Source organism: Boleophthalmus pectinirostris, unplaced genomic scaffold (genome assembly GCF_026225935.1).
Source record: "Boleophthalmus pectinirostris isolate CB_2022bp ecotype Guang Dong unplaced genomic scaffold, ASM2622593v1 HiC_scaffold_21, whole genome shotgun sequence".
Classification (NCBI taxonomy): domain Eukaryota; kingdom Metazoa; phylum Chordata; class Actinopteri; order Gobiiformes; family Gobiidae; genus Boleophthalmus; species Boleophthalmus pectinirostris.
This window is the reverse complement of record NW_026571175.1, coordinates 30,986,680-31,005,825: the sequence shown is the minus strand read 5'-3', so window position 1 is coordinate 31,005,825 and position 19,146 is coordinate 30,986,680. Positions and strand designations below refer to the sequence as shown.

Genomic DNA, 19,146 nt, shown 5'->3' with positions numbered 1-19,146 from the left:
GTGGAGAGGCAACTCTGTTCACAGTCAGAACACCTGTTTATCTGGATGTTTTTGAGCTGTAAAACCAACTATATTTGAATAAATGGAAAGTAGAGCTGTTTTAGGTCATACTGTGAGACATTCCAGGAAGAGCAGTGGCAATATCCATAAGGGGTGTGCAAAAATACAGAAATATCGATATATCGTATTGTTTAATTTGATGATAACAAATCAATATCATGGGCTGCTATATCAATATATCGCCAAAAGTAATTTTAGGTATATTTTACTAAATTATTTTGAGTAACAACTACAGTTGTGTTGACATTTTCACTGTTTTGAGTAAAATGTGTGTAGCAGTGTGCAAAAATATCAAAATATCTATATATCGTATCATTTAATGTGATGATACAGTATCGATATCATGGGCTGCTGTATCGATGTATCACCAAGAGTGCTTTTTGGTATATTTTACTAAATTATTTTGTCACAGCTTTACAATAATGTTGTTTGTTTAGATGTAGGAAACTTGTTTATGTGACACATTTAATATTTTCACTGTTTTGAAGATTAAAATGTTTGTGTTTCATATGAATTTTGCACAAGAAGTGGTTTAACATAGACTTTTAGCATCAGAACCACGATTTAGCCTTTACTTTTACTGAACCGTATCGAATCGTTTTGAAATATATCGTATCGAATCGAAAGCTCACTGTATCGAAATATGTATCACAACATGGCCCATGTATCGAGGTATGTATCGTATTGGCAACTTCTTAATGATACCCAGCCCTAAATGGGTGTTTTTCATATTAACTTCGCACAAACTTTGTTTTCACTAAACTGTATCAAATCGATTTGAAATATATTATATTGAATCGTCCACTGTATCGAAAAAAGTATCATATTGTGGCATATGTATCGAGGTATGTATCGTATTGGCAACTTCTTTATGATACCCAGCCCTAAATGGGTATTTTTGATATTAATTTTGCACAAACTTTTTTTCACTGAATTGTATCAAATTGTATTTAGCCTTTATTTTTACTGAACCATATTGAATCAATTTGAAACATATCATATCAAATCGAAAGCTCACTGTATCGAGGTATGTATCGTATCGTGGCCTATGTATCGAGGTATGTATCGTATCGGCAACTTCTTAATGATACAGAGCCCTAAATGGGTGTTTTTGATATTAACTTTGCACAACCTTTTTTTTCACTAAACTGTATCAAATCGATTTGAAATATCGTATTGAATCATGCACTGTATCAAAAAAAGTATCATACCATGGCATATGTTTCGAGGTATGTATTGTATCAGCAACTTCTTAATGATACCCAGACCTAATATCCTTTGAAACAAGCAGGTGACAGACCCCAGAAACCAAACAAAGTTACATAGTGCAGCTTTAACCCGGCGGCTGTTAGGAGATACGAGCTCCGCCGTACAGTAAAAAGGGAAAAATGCAATACCTGTTGTCGTAGCTATTTATCGGCACCATCTGTCAGTCTGTTACTGTAGACAATAATGGCCACAGTCTCACGTTCCACTCTAGCTCCTCTGCTTTAGATGATAGAAATTAAACTTTGTCTTAATGGCTATCTGGCAGCGATTCAGCCCGGCTTTGCAATGTTGGCACCTCAAAAAAAAAAAAAAAAAAAAAAGAAAAACACTACTTCGTACACAGCCGGGAGCATCTAATATTGAAAAGACAGAGCGTGGAGTGATGTGGCTCGCCTATCGGGTGACAGAACACCCTTACCACATCAAACCTCACACCTCTGTACAGCGCTGGTGCAGTTATGACACTATCTGTGAGCGGTTTCCATAGCCTGGTGTTGATATTTACTGTTAAAGCGTGTCAAAAGAGCAGCTTGGTTTATTAAAATTGTGCTTCTATTAGCAAACCTTGGCCTGCATGCTCACCTTTCTGCTTTCTGTGTTTATGTCTGAAATGCTACCAGGCCTCAGTGCTGCTGCTGCTGCTGCTGCTGCTAGACACTGTAGATGCCACAAATCCAGCAGCCCAGGGCATATTTTTTCCACTTTGGACAAGGAAAAACTGCAAAATTGTGAGAGTGGTGTTTCATGTAGTGATTCATAGCAGTGGTCATTCATTCTTTCATGCAATTCGGCGTGCATTGTTTATCATCGACACTAAGCTGCATCATCACCACACAAGCATCCATAACACGACTATGAAACAGCAGTCCTAATGTCATCCAAGTGCAGTAATGCGAACAGCAATAAAAAAAAAATACAGGGCTTAATAAAAACATATCGTGGTTATATTGTGATTCGTTGTGTTGTGGAGCTGCAGATGAGACTGGGATGAACAGGACAGGGCTCGCGTTTAATACAGCGCTCGTAAATCCGCTGTTGTTTGTTTACCGTCAGCCATTTGAGCTTTAATGTGTTATGACCCAATTATAAAGCTAGCCAACTAGCTTAGCAGCCAGCCTCGCGTTGGACTAAACGAAACCAGCAGCTATGTTCAAGCTAGCAATGGAAAACCTAGCATTTTAAGATTGTCGATCAAGTTTGCCCAATTACATCACCGGTCCTTTATAACGCAAAGGTGTACGCTATAATGAAGTCAAGGCTTACAATTCGGCTTTTCGCTTGGATAAAAAATATGACTGATTTTGAATGAAAATGTCTTCTCTTGTGCAGCGTCGCCCATCATTTTACTGCTTTTTCTTTCCAATACACAACGTGGCGCTAGAATACGGAGGACAGGTATTACTATAAAACTCATAAAATTACGGATCGGAGTTCATGCTTAGTTCGATATAGTTCATCCGAACGCTTCATGACATTAAGGAAAATCATTAAAGTAGCGTTTTATATATGTTACCAGACTGGCGTGCGATAATAAACCCGACAAGCGTTTAAGTGCATGTTTTGGAAGGCGAGTTTGGCGTGACATTCACTTCTATGTAGACAGGAGATCGCCTAGCTTTAGCACGGAGCTACGCATATCACCGATGATGGATGCGTGTTCAGACATTTATTTACCTTTGATTGCAGGCGAACCCGAGGGGCCCTCTGGTGAGCTCGTCCTGTCCGGAGGGGAGAGCCTGTGCCCGGGGACCAGCCTGCTGTCCGAGGCGCTTCCACCCGGGTGAGCGGGACTGGAGCAGCGGGACGTCGTCGGTACTGTGTGGCTCTTGGCTGCTACTGAAGAGGAGGAGGAGGAGGAAACGGAGCGGGTTGGGCTGAGCTGGTTTCCACTCAGGAGCTGGTACGGCACCGTGGCACGGATAGGCTGACACCGGGCCGTGCCAGGGCCAGTGATGCAGGGAGAAGAGGCTGGGGGCGAGCCGCTGGGTCTCACCCGCGGCGGAGGGGATGCGCGGTCCACTGCCGGGGATGATGCTGTCGCCGCGGACATTCTACTGGACTTTATGTAAGAGCATTAGTTGTTCTGTTGTTCTGGACACTGACACTGAAACTGACACGGGTCCAGATGAAGCACGACACACTTACTTAACTACACGCGCATCTTGCCAAACCCACCAGACTCAAGTGTCCAAAGTTTTCCACGACCTGCTGCAAGTTTGAGAGTCAGTGTAAAGTGCAAAACTCAGCTCAGAAACTCCTTCTGTCTCACTAAACTAAAAGAAAACCTATAACTCAACAGAACACAGCTCAGTCGAACTTTCTTAACGAAATAATGCGCAATTGACAAGAGAGCTGTTGTCAAAAACATCCGTGGTTTCCTCAGAGGCGGATGCGCCACTTTTACGAGGCCCTTCTGATTGGCTCTGGTCACTTCCTGTGGGAGGCATGGGCTGAGAGGGTGCACCACCCCTGAGCTCAACATGGAGGAGTTTGGGGACATATTATTAAGCACAACAGAAAAAAACAAAACACAAATTAATGAGGTAACGTGGTTGCTCTAAAATGAAATGGACTCAAACGCATGCTGGTTTGGTAATGACAAATGTAGCCTATTATGTTTAAAAACTATAAATTTATATGGTTGCTCTTCAGTGTTGGTGCTTTCCTGGTTTGCGGCTAATTATACGAGACCCCAAATGAGTTTTGAAAGTGGAAAAAATAATAACAAAAGAAAACAACATTGCAGGATTTAATATAAATGACATGGAGGTGGACATATGAACAATTCTGTTAAGTTACAAATATCTAAGGCACACTTTGGTTCATTGTTCAGGGCTTATTAAAAGCTGTACCTTCACAATTTAGTAGCTGATTTTGTAAACACAGTAACATCTTTATCTAGTAACTATGACAAAAAAGCACAGAAAATAACCACTTTAGTACATTTTCCAAGGCAAAATCAGCCTTACCAGCCCTACAGAGAAAAATGTGCCATACATTTTAACTAATTTTCCCCCTTCCCTGACACTTCCAAACCAAACTGAGTGCAACTTAACTACTTAATGAAACGTAAAACAGCAGAAAGATGAGTTTTTATGACAAAAACATGAACCCACAGAGCTTAATTATTTAAAACAACATGCAGAATCAAAAGCATTCAAGGTAAACTTCATCAGACCACATACAAAAATACTAATAACACTAAATACTAATTATATTTATTTATTCCTTAGGCGTCTACAGCATCAAAGTTTTCCATCTAGACAGCAAGAAGTCATTTACAGTCCGGTGCCAGGCGTCAGGTGAGGACGGTAGTGCGAGGAAGAGCATCTGGCGCATTAATCTGAGGTGGAAAAAAGGAAATTAAAACGATACCGAGCACAGCAGAGACAGTGGTGTGTTCAGTGTTGTTTAGCCAAAAGGAAAATATGAATTGAAATGACAAAACTACTAGTAAAGTTTATAAAAGGATAGTCACATAAAGCTCCTCGCACGACTCTTTTCTGTAAATTCTGGTGACTCTAAAAAAAAAAAACATCAGTAAACAGAGAAAGAAATACAATATCAAAACAACAGACAGGATTGTAAGCAGATTCACCACAAAAAAACAAAAAATAACTTATGATATTAGGAAATCTGCCTTCATTTTCAAAACTTTCTTTGATTATATTTTCTGAAGATATGCAGTTTGAAGGATAAATGAGGACTGACTATGGCGATCTATTCTATTCCTTCTTCGTTTCCCAGTCAGAAAAAGTGCATGTGCCCAAATGTAAGCATGTGAATATTAATGCTATGGCAAGTGGTTTGTGAAAGCGAGGAACAAGATTTAAAAATCAGGTAACCGAGCTTTAAAGGAACTGTAAACAAGACAGTGTTGGGAAGGTTAGTTTTAAAATGTATTCCCCTACAGATTACAGATTACATACCCCAAAATGTAGTTTGTAACATAATCCATTAAATTACTTAAAGTGAGTAACGTATTCTGAATATTTTGGATTACTTGATCTTGTCATGATTTTTAAAACGACATAAATGTAACAACCACATCCTGAAAATTCTTGTTTGTTCAGACTTTACTTGACCAGATTAAAAATATTATTGATAGAGAAATTATTTTGATATGAAATCACTGCTGCCTTCAATTATGTCCACACTACTGTTATATTATTAGTTTAGTCCTAGTTTAGTCCTGGTTTAGTCCTGGTTTAGTCCTAGTTTAGTCCTGGTTTCGTCCTGCTTTATCCTGGTTTTAGTCCTAGTTTAGTCCTGGTTTTAGTCCTGGTTTTAGTCCTGGTTTAGTCCTGGTTTAGTTCTGGTTTAGTTCTGGTTTAGTTCTGGTTTAGTCCTGGTTTAGTCCTGGTTTCGTCCTGCTTTATCCTGGTTTTAGTCCTAGTTTAGTCCTGGTTTTAGTCCTGGTTTTTGTCCTGGTTTTAATTCGGGTTTAGTCCTGGTTTTAGTCCTAGTTTAGTCCGGGTTTAGTCCTGGTTTTAGTCCTGGTTTTAGTCCTGGTTTTAGTCCTGGTTTTAGTCCTGGTTTAGTCCTGCTTTAGACCTGGTTTTAGTCCTAATTTAGTCCGGGTTTAGTCCTGGTTTTAGTCCTGATTTTAGTCCTAGGTTAGTCCTGGTTTTAGTCCGGGTTTAGTCCTATTTTAGTCTGGGTTTAGTCCTGGTTTTTAGTCCTAGTTTTAGTCCTAGTTTTAGTCCTGGTTTTAGTACTAGTTTAGTCCTGGTTTTAGTACTAGTTTAGTCCTGGTTTAGCCCAAAATGTGAAAACAGGAAAATACCTCCATGTAATCCATTTATTTCAACAAAGTAACTGTAATCCAATTACCACCCACTGAAACAGTAACTGTAACTGAATACAGTTACTCATAATTTGTACTCTGATTACATAACTCCGGTACATGTAATCTGTTACTCCCCAACACTGCACACAGACTAAACTCTTAAGGTTTTAAAAATGTTCTGTGTTTCTAGAGCAGGCGTCTCCAACCAGCATCTCTCCACCTCCTTCCAAGTCGCTCACCAAAGGATTTCTGAATTACGGTACACACTACTAAAAAGATCAACCAAAATTTAAGATATAAACGCTTAAATCTATCAGAAAATGACTTAAAAGTAGTGAAATTATCCATCCATGCAGCAAGATCATTTTATTTGACAAGTTATCTTAAAATAAAATGCCAAATTTTAGATAAAATGCTTTAATTCTGCTGAATTCTAGATAAACATACTTAAAACTGGTTTAAGATTAGTTTGAATGGCCTGATAATGAATTCAAAGATGATAAATTCTAGATCTAATTACTTGAAATCAGTCTTGCATGATTATAGTTAGTCCATTCGAGTTGAGTCATGGAAGAAATTATTCATCATTCATCATTTTTAAGATTGTACAACCAATTCAGAATGAGGAACTCGATAATAAATCTGAAAACAAGATGAATAACCTGATATAAGTTTTAAAATCTTGGCCAGATCAGAAATTTGCAGTGCACATTACAGTATTGTCCTGAATAACTCAAATTTGATGAATTAAATGCTGATTATTGTTACAAATCCATCATTCATAAATAAATAATGGTTTATGTTTTTTGTTATTTTTAACTGTACTTCATCTAAGTCTTGCCATGGCTCTTATGTATGCTTAATTTCCTGTGATCGCTAAAATGTGTACCGTATTTTTCAGACTATAAGCCGCACTTTTTTCATGGTTTGGGTGTTTCCTGCGACTTACACTCCGGTGCAATTTTTATATTAAAATGTTCAGACTGACAGCTGCAAGAGGGCGCTCTAGGCTCGTGTGTCAGTATCTAGTACTACTGTTACTCCTGTACCACTGTCACTTCACTCTACTGCGCATGTCTCCTGTAGAAAAAGCCGCCGTCTCACTGCAAATAGTGAAATATTCAGCTGAAAACGGTAATCGAACAGCGAAAACAAAGTTTAGAGTGAGCGAGAAACTTGTGAGGACCTGGTGGAAAGCGGGGATTGAGAACACAGCTTCACGGCAACCGGGAGGGTGCACCATGTAACTTTCCTGAAAGTCACTGGATGAATTGACAAAGCCTGAACTTTAGTGACACCGAAACCATCCTGTTGAGATTCAGAAAGGCCAGAATAATTCTAACTGGAACTGAAGCTGAGTCTGACGACCGCGACACAGAAGAGGAAGCGGCGCTCTGTTTACATCATGAGTCTATGGTTTATCTCTGGAGGTTGCTGTTAATTTAATGATTTGGAGTGAGATGGAGAGTTTGGTAAACTTATGTTCTGTTGTTTAACGAAACATTACAGTTTGTCCTAATAAAAATACTTTTACACAACATCTTGTATTTTTGCAAGTACGAGATGTTGTGCAGACTTTTTCTCTATGCTCTTGGGATATTTTTATATAAATAAGTATATTTATTTTATTGTTTAAATATAAAAATTGTACAGCTGGATATATAGTTTATTTTGGATACATTTGTTTTTCTCTCCCTTATTTCATGTTCAAAATATATTTTATTCATTTTATGTTTTATACGCTTTATACGTTTTTGTTATATCGCAAAAATTCTCTAAAATACATATTTGTAGCCTGGATTTATTTTTAATTTGAAAGTTTTGCATAAATTATCAACAACAGAGTGTTTTTTTTAAGAGGGAAATGCTGAATAAATGCATCATGTAACTAAAAAATAATAATTGTTTGATTAATCGTGATTTCACTATTAACCAAAATAATCGTGATAATGATTTTTTTCATAATCGAGCAGCCCTAATTATATATCATAATTTTATCACTAAAAGCACCTGCCATCCTCGTATCTGGGAACAGACATGTCAGTTTTTTACCTACAGTTCCTTTAAAGTACTTAATTTACTTGGTTATGCAACATCATCTGAAGTAATTATTTAGTATCTTTACAGTATAAGTTATTTAAAGCTCATAATTATCCCTAATCCTCTCTGATTCACAGTAATCTCGTTGGGCGTTCAAAACCCAAGCCAAAGTTCAAACATTGACGTCCCAGTTCTGTCGACTCCCATCTGTATTTTTTCTACATGTTGTGAATCACAGAGTTCTCCAGAGTAAAGTCGTACTGGAAGTTGGACAGGTTGTAGTTAACGTCCCGGGACAGAAGCACGTCGGGGATGAGGGGGAACCCAGCCTGCATGGCCAGTATGTGCGGGGCCAGTGTGAACGGGATGTCCCCGAGGAGGTCCGGCAGGTGATGGGCAGGTTCTGGTCCCGCCCCGGCAGGAGCTACGGCGGGTCCAGCAGAAGCCCCCGAGCCGGAGAAGTCCACGGGGAGCTTTGGGTCGACGGGGAGAGGAGGGAGTGGGCGGACTGTCTGGAAAAGAAGAAAAAAAAAGAGAGAGATTATTGCAGAGAGAAGAACGAAAACATGTATCAGACCAGAGCGTCAAAAAACACCCCAGACGCCTCTATTTGGACGCCTTTGCATTTGAGTTTAGATGCCCCCAGAAGCGAGTCCGTTGCCCTGGAAACAAGTGCCCGGTCCCGGTCTTTTCCCGAAACGATGGCAGACCAGACTGAGAGAGACTTTAGTGTTTTTATTTACTTATTTAAAACCATCAGCGGACGAGATCGACTCAACGACTGGTTTAGTCCTGGTCTAGTCCTGGTCTAGTCCTGGTCCGCTGCTGCTTTAGTCCTGGTCCAGTCCTGGTCCAGTCCTGGTTTAGTCCTGGTTTAGTCTTGGTTTGGTCCTGGTCCAGTCCTGGTCCAGTCCTGGTTTAGTCCTGGTTTAGTCTGGTCCTGGTCCAGTCCTGGTCCGGTCCTGGTCTAGTCCTGGTCCGGTCCTGGTCCGGTCCTGGTCTAGTCCTGGTCCGGTGCTGCTTTAGTCCTGGTTCAGTCCTGGTCCAGTCCTGGTCCGGTCCTGGTCCAGTCCAGGTCTAGTCCTGGTTTAGTCCTGGTTTAGTCTTGGTTTGGTCCTGGTCCGGTCCTGGTCCGGGTCTAGTCCTGGTCCAGTCCTGGTTTAGTCTTGGTTTGGTCCTGGTCCGGTCCTGGTCCGGTCCTGGTTTGGTCCTGGTCTAGTCCAGGTTTGGTCCTGGTCTAGTCCTGGTCTAGTCCCGGTCTAGTCCCGGTCTAGTCCCGGTCTAGTCCCACTCTTGTCCTGGTTTAGTCCCAGTCTAGTCCCAGTCTTGTCCCGGTCTAGTCCCAGTCTAGTCCCAGTCTTGTCCCGGTCTAGTCCCAGTCTAGTCCCAGTCTAGTCCCAGTCTTGTCCTGGTTAGTCCCAGTCTAGTCCCAGTCTAGTCCCTAGTCCCGGTCTAGTCCCAGTCTTGTCCTGGTTTAGTCCCAGTCTAGTCCCAGTCTAGTCCCAGTCTAGTCCCCAGTCTAGTCCCAGTCTTGTCCTGGTTTAGTCCCAGTCTAGTCCCAGTCTAGTCCCGGTCTAGTCCCAGTCTAGTCCCAGTCTTGTCCTGGTTTAGTCCCAGTCTAGTCCCAGTCTAGTCCCGGTCTAGTCCCGGTCTAGTCCCGGTCTAGTGAGTGTGACATTAACCAACAGCATTCAGCTCCAGTTTATAGAAGCTCATCGAGTCTAGAAGTTCTGAAGCATATTTTGCAGAGAGTCCTATATTTATATTTTAATTCCGACCTTGAGCGTCATAGCAACCAAAGAGAAGATAAACAAATATTCTCGCTTATGTCACAAACCAGGAAGACTTTTGGAAACAGGAAACGTTGCATGTTTCCAAAATGCGACGACAACTTCTGGTGTAGTTCCCAATAAAGCTGATTGATGGTGTGTTAAACGATCTCCAATCAAAAGGATTTAGTGATTTGGTGCTTATCCAATTTGTTTGAAAAGTTTATTTTTAATTTGAGGTGGGTACAGTTACTCATGCACTTTCTTTACTTTATTTAAACGAAGAATGTTTGTTTTCATAGCTTCACGGCAAACCCCCATAAAACCACTGACCTGGACTGTGGACTCAAATTGGTAAAATCTACCGTTACGTCATTTTAGAGTTGATTTCAAGAGTTTATTGTTTGTTTTTTAAAGCTTTGAATGGACTGGCCCCATGTTACATCTCGGACCTCATCCAGATTTAGACCCACGCATAAGCTCTGAGGTCCGAGGTCCAGCTCCAGCTCGTGTGGACTAAGACGAGACTTAAAACCAGGGTGGACAGGACCTTCTCAGTGGTCGACCCCAAACTCTGGAATGCTCTACACCTTTACATCCGAACAGCCCCACAGTGGAGTGTTTTAAGTCTCCACTTTTATTCTCTGGCTTTTAACACCGCGTGAGTTGTGTGGTCCTCTGTGTCTTTTATTTATTTTATTTACTGCTATTTATTTTATGATTTTTATGGTTTTGCTTTTATTTAATTTTACTGGTTTTACAGTTTCAGGACTGGTAAAACCAAATTTTAGCAATTTACCTTTTTGTTGTCTTCATTTTATGATCTCTGTGCAGCACTTTGGAAACGGCTTTGTTTGTAAAAAGTGCTATAGAAATAAAGTGGATTTGGAAACACTGCAGCTCACAATAAATAGTAGGGATGGGACAAGATCTTGTGTGACAAAATTGCTACAAGACATACAAGAGAAAAATTATCTTGTGAGATTTTCCTCCTGACTTTCACTTTGGTTTGGAAGGTTAAAAGAGTTAAAAGCTGGTACAATTTAAAGGGCCCATCTCATGCAAAATAACTCTTTTCACATTGTATCTTCTGCACATAAACAAGCACAGTTTGGGTTTTGGAACATCCATTACACAATAGTTATGAAATCTTACTGATTTCTCGGAGGCATCACAGACCAGGAACTGTAAAAGGTTGACTATTACTCATCCCCCCCACCCGTCCTGAGAAAGCACAGGCTCCGCCCTCCAAACGTGACGTAGGCTCTGAGTGAGCCGCCCTTCCTCCGCCCATCTCAGGGAGGGAGGGGGAGACAGGCGTGACCCTGATAGTGGTAGGAATAAACTTTTATTCATCGTGGAGATACAGCGTGTTCAGCCGCATGTGTTGGACCTGGAATCGGACGAGGACTGTGAGGTGCACGAAGCTCAAGCACCGCGTCGACATCAGCTGAACATTACTATTGGTAAAGTATTAATAAACACTAGTAGATTAATTTATTATATCGTGTTCACTGCAGTGTAGAACAATGAGCTTATGCTGTCGCTTTTGTTTAGGTGATCATGTGGGAATTGTCAGCCGATGTGGGGTGGAGGCAGTGGAGCGGGAGGTGGCGGTTGCGAAATGTTTTCTGCTATGTCAAACGCGTCATAGATGTATCTGCTGCGTCATCGCTGTAGCAGCTTTAGTTCGTTGTCTCATGGGAGGGTGGCAGAAATACGCTGCAATTTGTTTAAAAAAAACGCAGAATCAATCTAAAAACCACTTCGGCGACATATACAAGGCCAACACATCACTCTTAGAAGGTAGAAAGCTCTGAAAAGTTAATTTTGCATGAGATGGGCCCTTTAAAAACTACAGCCCGAATCATGACATATTGGCTATAGGGCTGGGTATCATTACGAAGTTACCGATACGATACATATCTCGATACATAGGCCACGAACCGATACGTTTTTTGATACAGTGCACCTTCAATTCAGTACGATTCGATATATTTCAAATTGATTCGATACGGTTCAGTGAAAAACAAAGTCTAAATCATGGCTCACATATTAAAAGTCTGCAAAGTTTGTGCAAAGTTAATATGAAAAGCACTCATTTTACTCAAAACTGTGAAAATGTCAACACAATTGTAGCTCGTACACAAAATAATTTTGTAAAATATACCTAAAAATACTCTTGCTGATCTATATCGATACTGTATCATCAAATTTAACAATACGATATATCGACACACACAAGGCCCACACATCACTCTTAGAAGGTAAAAAGCTCTGAAAAGTTGATTTTGCATGAGATGGGCCCTTTAAGAAGCTGTAGTTCAAAAAAGCAGTATACAAGGACCACTAAAGTATTACATAAAATAAATAAAAACAGTGAAACAGTCAAACTTGTCTTGACTCGTTCTCGTGGACCCAGTCTCGTGGTCTGTCTCCGTCTCGTGAAAACTGTGTCTCGTCCCATCCATAATAAATAGTGTTTAATAATAGCCTACACATTTTTCATAATAACAGTGAGTGAGTGGCTCAAGAGGTGCTTGGCTTCCTCATTAGGGTGTTTACATTAGATAAGAACATTACACAAATCACTCACGCATTACTACTTCGTTACAGTCTTGTAGTTTATCAGGATTATTAATCATGCAAATTAAATATACACTAACCAATCCTCTTTTTGTTGAGCTAAAAGTACTTAAGTTTTTTGATCTTGTTGACTTTAGTACAGACGTAGTGAAGCACAAGGCCTATAATCATATGCTTCCTCCTCTCGCTTCCTCTAACCTTAGAAGAACAGACATCTTTACGAAAATAAAGATAAGAACTAAGAAAAAAGAAGTGATTGTGTTTCTGTTAGAGGGGTTAGTACATGGAACAATCTGAGTGATGATTTAAAGTCTAACCACATTTATATGATGTTTGTTAATTCCAAATTAGTTGTTCTGAATTAAATAGTTTGGAATTAAAATATTCTCCTTTGAGTTTACATGGAAATAATAATTCTTAATTGAGGCTTATATGGAAAACAAGTTACATCGTCTTTATTTAATTCCACTCAATGTCTGGAGGTCGGGAAAGGTTCTGTTTGGACAGGGGGTCTACGAACGTATTTACGCCAACCGGAAGAAAACACACTTCAGCTGCTCGTTACACCACGACCACAAACATGACCCAAACTCGCAGTTGTTCCGATAATAATTAAGCAGCAGCTGGAGGATTCTCTCATCACGCTTTACGTCTGTAAAACTGAGTCAACGGCTGCTCGGCCTCAGCTCACTCCCACCCAGACTGGCGCTACCTAGTGCTTCCGCTCAATTTCATTTCTCTCCAGCGACTAGGTCATGAATTGGAATACACTAGACGGTTGACAAAAACCCCAGAAGTGTAAGTCAATCAGCGAAGAGCCATAAATTCTGTGTTGGCAACGATTCCAGAGATCGAGGATTTAAAGCCGGAACAAAGAAAATGTTCAGTGAATTTCATCATGGGGAAAGACGTTATTGCTCTTCTTCCTACGGGATTGGTTAAATGACAAAAAGTAAACCCCTACTGTTGAGTGAACGAATCCTAACACTGCGAGGTCAGACGGTTTCTACAAAGTGAAACCGGCTGATGAATCAGGCTGGCTCACTCCCGCATCCCGCTCTCAAATCTAAAGAGCAGTGGATGAAAGTTTTAAGCGAGGACTGGTGGACCCAGATCGTCCGGATTGTGTCAGAAACCAACAGACATGCGCTGAATAACCGGAATTACTTTGGAGAAGTAATTCTGGTTGCTCAAGCGCATTGTTTTACATGATCGCGGAATAAATTTATTCGGCTTTAAAATCAGAATAAACCACCCACTTACTTACCCGCTGAATAATAATTTTTATTAGGAATTAAATGTTTACATGGTCTTTGTAAAGCAGAATAAATTTTTATTCAGAGTTAAATGAATTTTATTCAGCATTAAAGCTCTTGTGTAAACGTGGCAACTGTAAAAGCCTTTAAAAAGAGTATAAAGCGTTATGTTTTGAAAGCTAAAGACCGCTGGCATTAATTAATTATGCGTTTAATTTAGTTTGTTTTAATTTATATTTCGTCTCTTATATGTACAGTAAGTCTTATGTGAAATTGTAAATGCAAACTTGCTGTTCATACGCTGCTTTTCTTTCTTGGAATTCTGTCATTGTTTAACAGGGTTTGGCTTTATAAATACTTTTTATTTGATCCTAAACCCTTTCAGTCATGATCCATGGGGTTGTAGTCTATGTTTTGTTTTGTTTTGTTTTGTTTTGTAGTGCTGCAGAATGACCGAATAAACTACTACCACTACTATTATTACAACTACTACTACTACTGCATGGGCTGTGTGTTGCCAGATCAGACGGTGTATTATGACTAATGAAAGGGCAGTGTGCAGATTCTTTGGGTTTGGGTGAGGGCAGGATCTTCAGCTGTTTGGAGAGGGAGTGTGGTGATGCACGTCCTTACATCCTGTTTCTCATTAGAGCCTGCGCTTGGGCAAAACAAAGCCTTAATCCTGCCAGGGTCTCCAGTGTGTAGTAACTTAACTCCTGTGTGGGAGGAGCGGTTTGATTCCACCTTCATTTAAGATGTTCAGGGACATACGGTTAGTGCACGGAACACTGTACTGCTGCACTTTAAAGGTTCATTGTGTAACTTTTCTGGTGGCGGGTCTGTCAAAAGCTTTACTACATGGAGATGTGTGTTATGTCTTATTTCACACCTGTCTCTTGCTATCTTTTTTGCAACTTATTTAAAATTGATATTACCATTTTTATATATTTTTTTGTTATTATATTACTGTGATGTGTGAGCTTCTGTGTCCAAATAATTCCCCTTGTGGATCAATAAAGTTTATCTAAGTCTAAGATATTATTGCTTTATCTGGAATGTTTCACAATATGGTATTAAAATTTTCTTCGTCTTCATGGAGATCAAACCAGGCCAAGTTCCAAGTCAGATCTGTGGAGAGGTGACCCCACTCACAGTCAGAATGCCTATTTTTCTAGGCATTTTTGAGCTATAAAACCACCTGTAACTGAAAGAAGTAGAGATGGTTAATGTCATACTGTGGAACATTCCAGGCTCAGCAATGGCATATCCATAGAAACAAACAGGTAATAGATCCTCCACCAGAAAGAGACATATAGCTTATTGAGACTATGACTTTTGTTGGCTGTATAGTTGTAATCTATGACACCCATGGATCACTCCATTAAAATTTGGACATTTTAAATCTTAATATTGTTCTAAATCTTAAACATCCTCCCTGCTTGATTATGGCACATCAGAGTAAACCTCATCATAACAAAATCACCAACAGACGTACTTCAGTCTGTTTCAACAAAAATATGAACTATATTGTGAAAAATCGTGTAGAAACGTTTGTCTTATGACTTATATTTATTTTGTTGTGGGTGTTCGTTCCTAGCCACCTAGTGCCTCCACTCAATTTAATTTCTCCATAGCGACTAGGTCAGGAATCAAAATACACTAGACGATTTGCAAGAACCATGGAAGTTGTAGATTGCGCTCCGGCCAATCAGTGAAGAGCTGTGAAGCCATGACGTCAAACTCAAGCACCTGTCTGGGTCCCTTTTGTGTTACAGCACAACAGTAAACAAAGCGTTGAGATGGATGTAGATGAAGACGTGCTGGCAACGATTCCCAAGATTGAGGATTTAAAGCCAGAACAAAGAGAATGTTTGGTGAATTTTATCAAGGGGAAAGACATTATTGCCCTTCTTCCTACGGGATTTGGGAAGAGCTTAATATACCAGTTAGATCCGTTACCGGTGCATTACAAATGTCACGACCAAATAGCAGCAACTGGTTAAATAAATAAAGTACCTGCCTACCGTCGAGCGAATGAATCCTAATGCTGCGAGGTCAGACAGTTTCCATGAAGTGAAAACAGCAGAAGGTAAAAGCACTCGTTAGTTTGTGGACAGGGAAAATGTCTTTGCTTTTCTCTCAACTGCATTTTACAAAAGTTAGATTTTTTGGCTTGTTCTGCTGTTGTGATGAAAATTAATGAAATGAAAATACAACTTAATATAATTTTAAAAAGTTAAAAACAACATCCTATATGTTATCAATGCCAATTTCCTCTCCCAACAACTACAAGTATTCATTCCAAAACCTTGGCTAAAAAGGTTTCCCAAATAAAATAAAAAACGTCTATGGATAAAAAGGTGATTTTCCTTTAAAGGTACACCATTTAACTTTTTTTCCACCTGCTTCTTGTATGGATTTGTAGTCTCTGTGCTTGAAATGTTCCATAGTATGACATTAAACAGCTCTACCTTCACATTTATTAAATCACAGGTGGTTTATTAGCTCAAAAATACCAAGAAAAACAGGCATTCTGGCTGTGAGCAGGGCTGCCTCTCCACAGATCTGACCTGTAACATGGTCTAGTTTACACAATGCACCTTTTAATAATGTAAATAAGCCAAAGAGACGAGTAGCCAAGAGCATCCACTTTGCAAGCAAGCGTCATTTAACAAAATATAACAAAATATGTCTACTTTCACAATTGAATACCAAAGCCTAATTACTGTTTTTATCAATAACAAGCAAGATAAAGAAAAAAAATACCAGACACATCCTTCCAGCGCTATCATCTGCTGAACATCTGATGCCTAAACAGAAAATGAGTCTTATGTAAACTTTTCTATGTTAATCTCTCTTTGCTCATCGCTGATCCGGTCTGGAGATGGGAGCGCGCAGAATGGCAGGATTTCGAGCAGTTGTGTGTAATTAAAGGTGGCCGTCCAACTAAATGCGGAGAAGATGTTTTTGCAGGAAATGACTATTCCTGTGCAATTACAAGGCCGCGACTGAGGCTTCCCATGCTCCTCTGCGCCGGCTTCGAGACAGTCATCAAGAAAGTGAAAACAGGGCTCATAATAATAACAGGCGTGTGACAATGGAGCAAGTCAGAGGGCCGTGCTGTGTAACCAGAATATTGAGAGACAGATACTTTTAGATTTATATTTTGGCGGGTTGATTCCATTCTTGGTCAGTATGTAGAGTTTTTGTGTCATTCAGCAACACTAGAAATCTAGAAATCAACCAAAATGCATTTTTACATGGCCGATTTTGGTCAGTTTCCCCACATTAACTTGACGAACTCACCCACAGCCTTGGTTCACTACAAATTACAGCACAGTGTAGTCACATTTTTAACTACGTTCTTTGGTCTTAAGTGTTTAGATATACTTTATGCAAATACTCGTAATGAATATTTAGGCTGCAAACAAAATATCAGTCTCTACTGGAGATTTAAGGCCAATAAAAGATACGATAAAAGTGCAAATATCGGTCGGACTATCACTAATAGTGCTTTCACACCAGAGTGTCAAAAAATGCCCTAGACACACCCACGCTCGTCTTTGATGTCGTGGACAAACAGAAGAAAAATACTTGACCCGCATCCGTTGCCTTGGAAACAAGTGCCCAGTCCCGGTCTTTTCCCAAAACGATGTCAGACCAGACTGAGAGAGACTTGTGTGCGTTTTTATTACATGAAAACATCAGCGGAGGAGATCGGCTCGACGACTGGGGGGTATATATATGTATACTCCGCTAATGACACTGGTCTTGTCCCGGTTCAGTCCTGGTTTTGTCCCGGTCTAGTCCCGGTCTGGTTCTGGTGTAGTCCTCGCGATCTGCACCGGTGATACTCGGTGATACATCTCACGGTACGATATTTATTGTGATATTTTGTGGAGGCTAAACAGCTAAACCTGTGAATATGCTACTTTTTCCTCTTAAAATGCCTTGACAAGAGACAATAAGACTTAAAAGTGCTTAGAACTTTTATTTCTTCTTGTAGTCTGCACTGAAATGGAGCAAAGGATCATGGTCTATGTAGTTCCCTCTGTCTTTTAAGCTATTGCTGCACCATAACTCTTAATTTAAGCAAAGAGACTTGTAATTCAATATATTGTGATGGTCCACAATATTATTGTGAGAACTTTGACGATACGATATCATGATATTCTGGTTATTGTTACATCCCTAGTCTTCACTAAAACTCCAGTTGACAAAATTGAATTTTTTCTTTTGTACAATAGTAAGAGTAATTCTATATATTACCCACCTCTAGTTTAGTTTAGTTTATTTATTAAATGAGACACGGACAGTGAACAATATACATTAACCTTAACATTAGCACTAGTCTTAATTTTCACCTGCAGTCCCTGGGCAGGCTGATATTATAGTTTATAAAATCAAACATACACTGTAAACCCAAATGTTCAAAGTAATCAAATGATTAAGTTGAGTATACTCACAGTTTTAGAAATAGTCCAACTAACTTAATTATGTCAAGTTGCTGTAACATATTCTGCTTTTTGAGTAATTTTAACTTGAAACTGTTGTGGGTATAAGTGAGCATGAATCAAAAACATAGATGAGGTACAATTTAGAATTAATTAAATGCTAGGAGTGATAAAGTCCTGTTATTTCAACAGTTTCAAATAGGGATGATGTAAAAATAAATTTAATTTATACAGTGCTTGCTAAAATACAATACAATGTCAAAGTGCTTTATGAAATAAGTTCTAAAATCTATCATAACAAATATACATGCAGTCATAATAATTTGAGGCAAACGGTCTGAAATGCACATGGGACGAAATGTATTGTATTGTTTTATTTTATATAATTATCTTGGTAACACTTTATAATAACTACACCTTACTTAGCCTTAATAAAGCATGAACAAAGACTTAATTAATAATGAACAAAGATTTAATTAATAATGTTTCACGCTTAGTAAATGCTTAGTAAAGCATAATTCGTCTTCACTTTAGAAAAGCTCTCAAAAAGACTTAACACATAACAGCTGCCTGAATTATCATTGCATTGCATTATTAGTAAATCATTGTCTCATAGCTTACTAATGATTAATAAATGCTCAAATGGTTAGTCCATGAGTAATTAAGTATGAAATAATTATGAGTAACTATGAATCATTATTAATTAAGTCTTTGTTCATTATTAATTAAGCCTTTGTTCATGCTTTATTATGGCTAAATAAGGTGTAGTTATTATAAAGTGTTACCATTATCTTTAAGTCATAGTAAATGAAAATAACAGAGTTGCTTTAACAGAAAACAGAGTCATATTCACTGCAAATATGTGACTTTTAAGTTCATCCACTCAAAATAATTGAGGTAATCGACTGCCTCAATTATTTTGA

At 39.3% G+C, this 19,146-nt stretch overlaps 2 protein-coding genes across 5 annotated transcripts in view; both read right to left on the bottom strand.

The window, feature by feature from the left end:
* Positions 1-3,696, bottom strand: part of glcci1a (glucocorticoid induced 1a) — an 86,129-nt gene extending 82,433 nt beyond the window's left edge. For all 3 annotated transcript variants that reach the window (XR_008632690.1, XM_020925957.2, XM_020925958.2), the window contains exon 1: positions 3,004-3,696. Coding sequence is in view for 2 of the 3 variants with exons in the window: in XM_020925957.2 (XP_020781616.1) it covers positions 3,004-3,379 (376 nt within the window). In the remaining variant the exon portion in view is untranslated. The remainder of the gene's footprint in view (positions 1-3,003) is intronic.
* A 368-nt stretch (positions 3,697-4,064) lies between these two features.
* umad1 (UBAP1-MVB12-associated (UMA) domain containing 1) overlaps positions 4,065-19,146 on the bottom strand; it is a 32,774-nt gene continuing 17,692 nt past the window's right edge. Inside the window, exons 4-5 of one of the 2 annotated variants that reach the window (XM_055157209.1) lie at positions 8,420-8,670; positions 4,065-4,850 (exon numbers count right to left, since the gene is read on the bottom strand). In XM_055157209.1, the coding sequence (XP_055013184.1) occupies positions 4,790-4,850; positions 8,420-8,670 (312 nt within the window). In that variant the 3' untranslated portion in view covers positions 4,065-4,789. Of the gene's footprint in view, positions 8,671-19,146 lie in introns of both variants that reach the window. The other variant, XM_020925965.2, reaches the window with a different exon arrangement.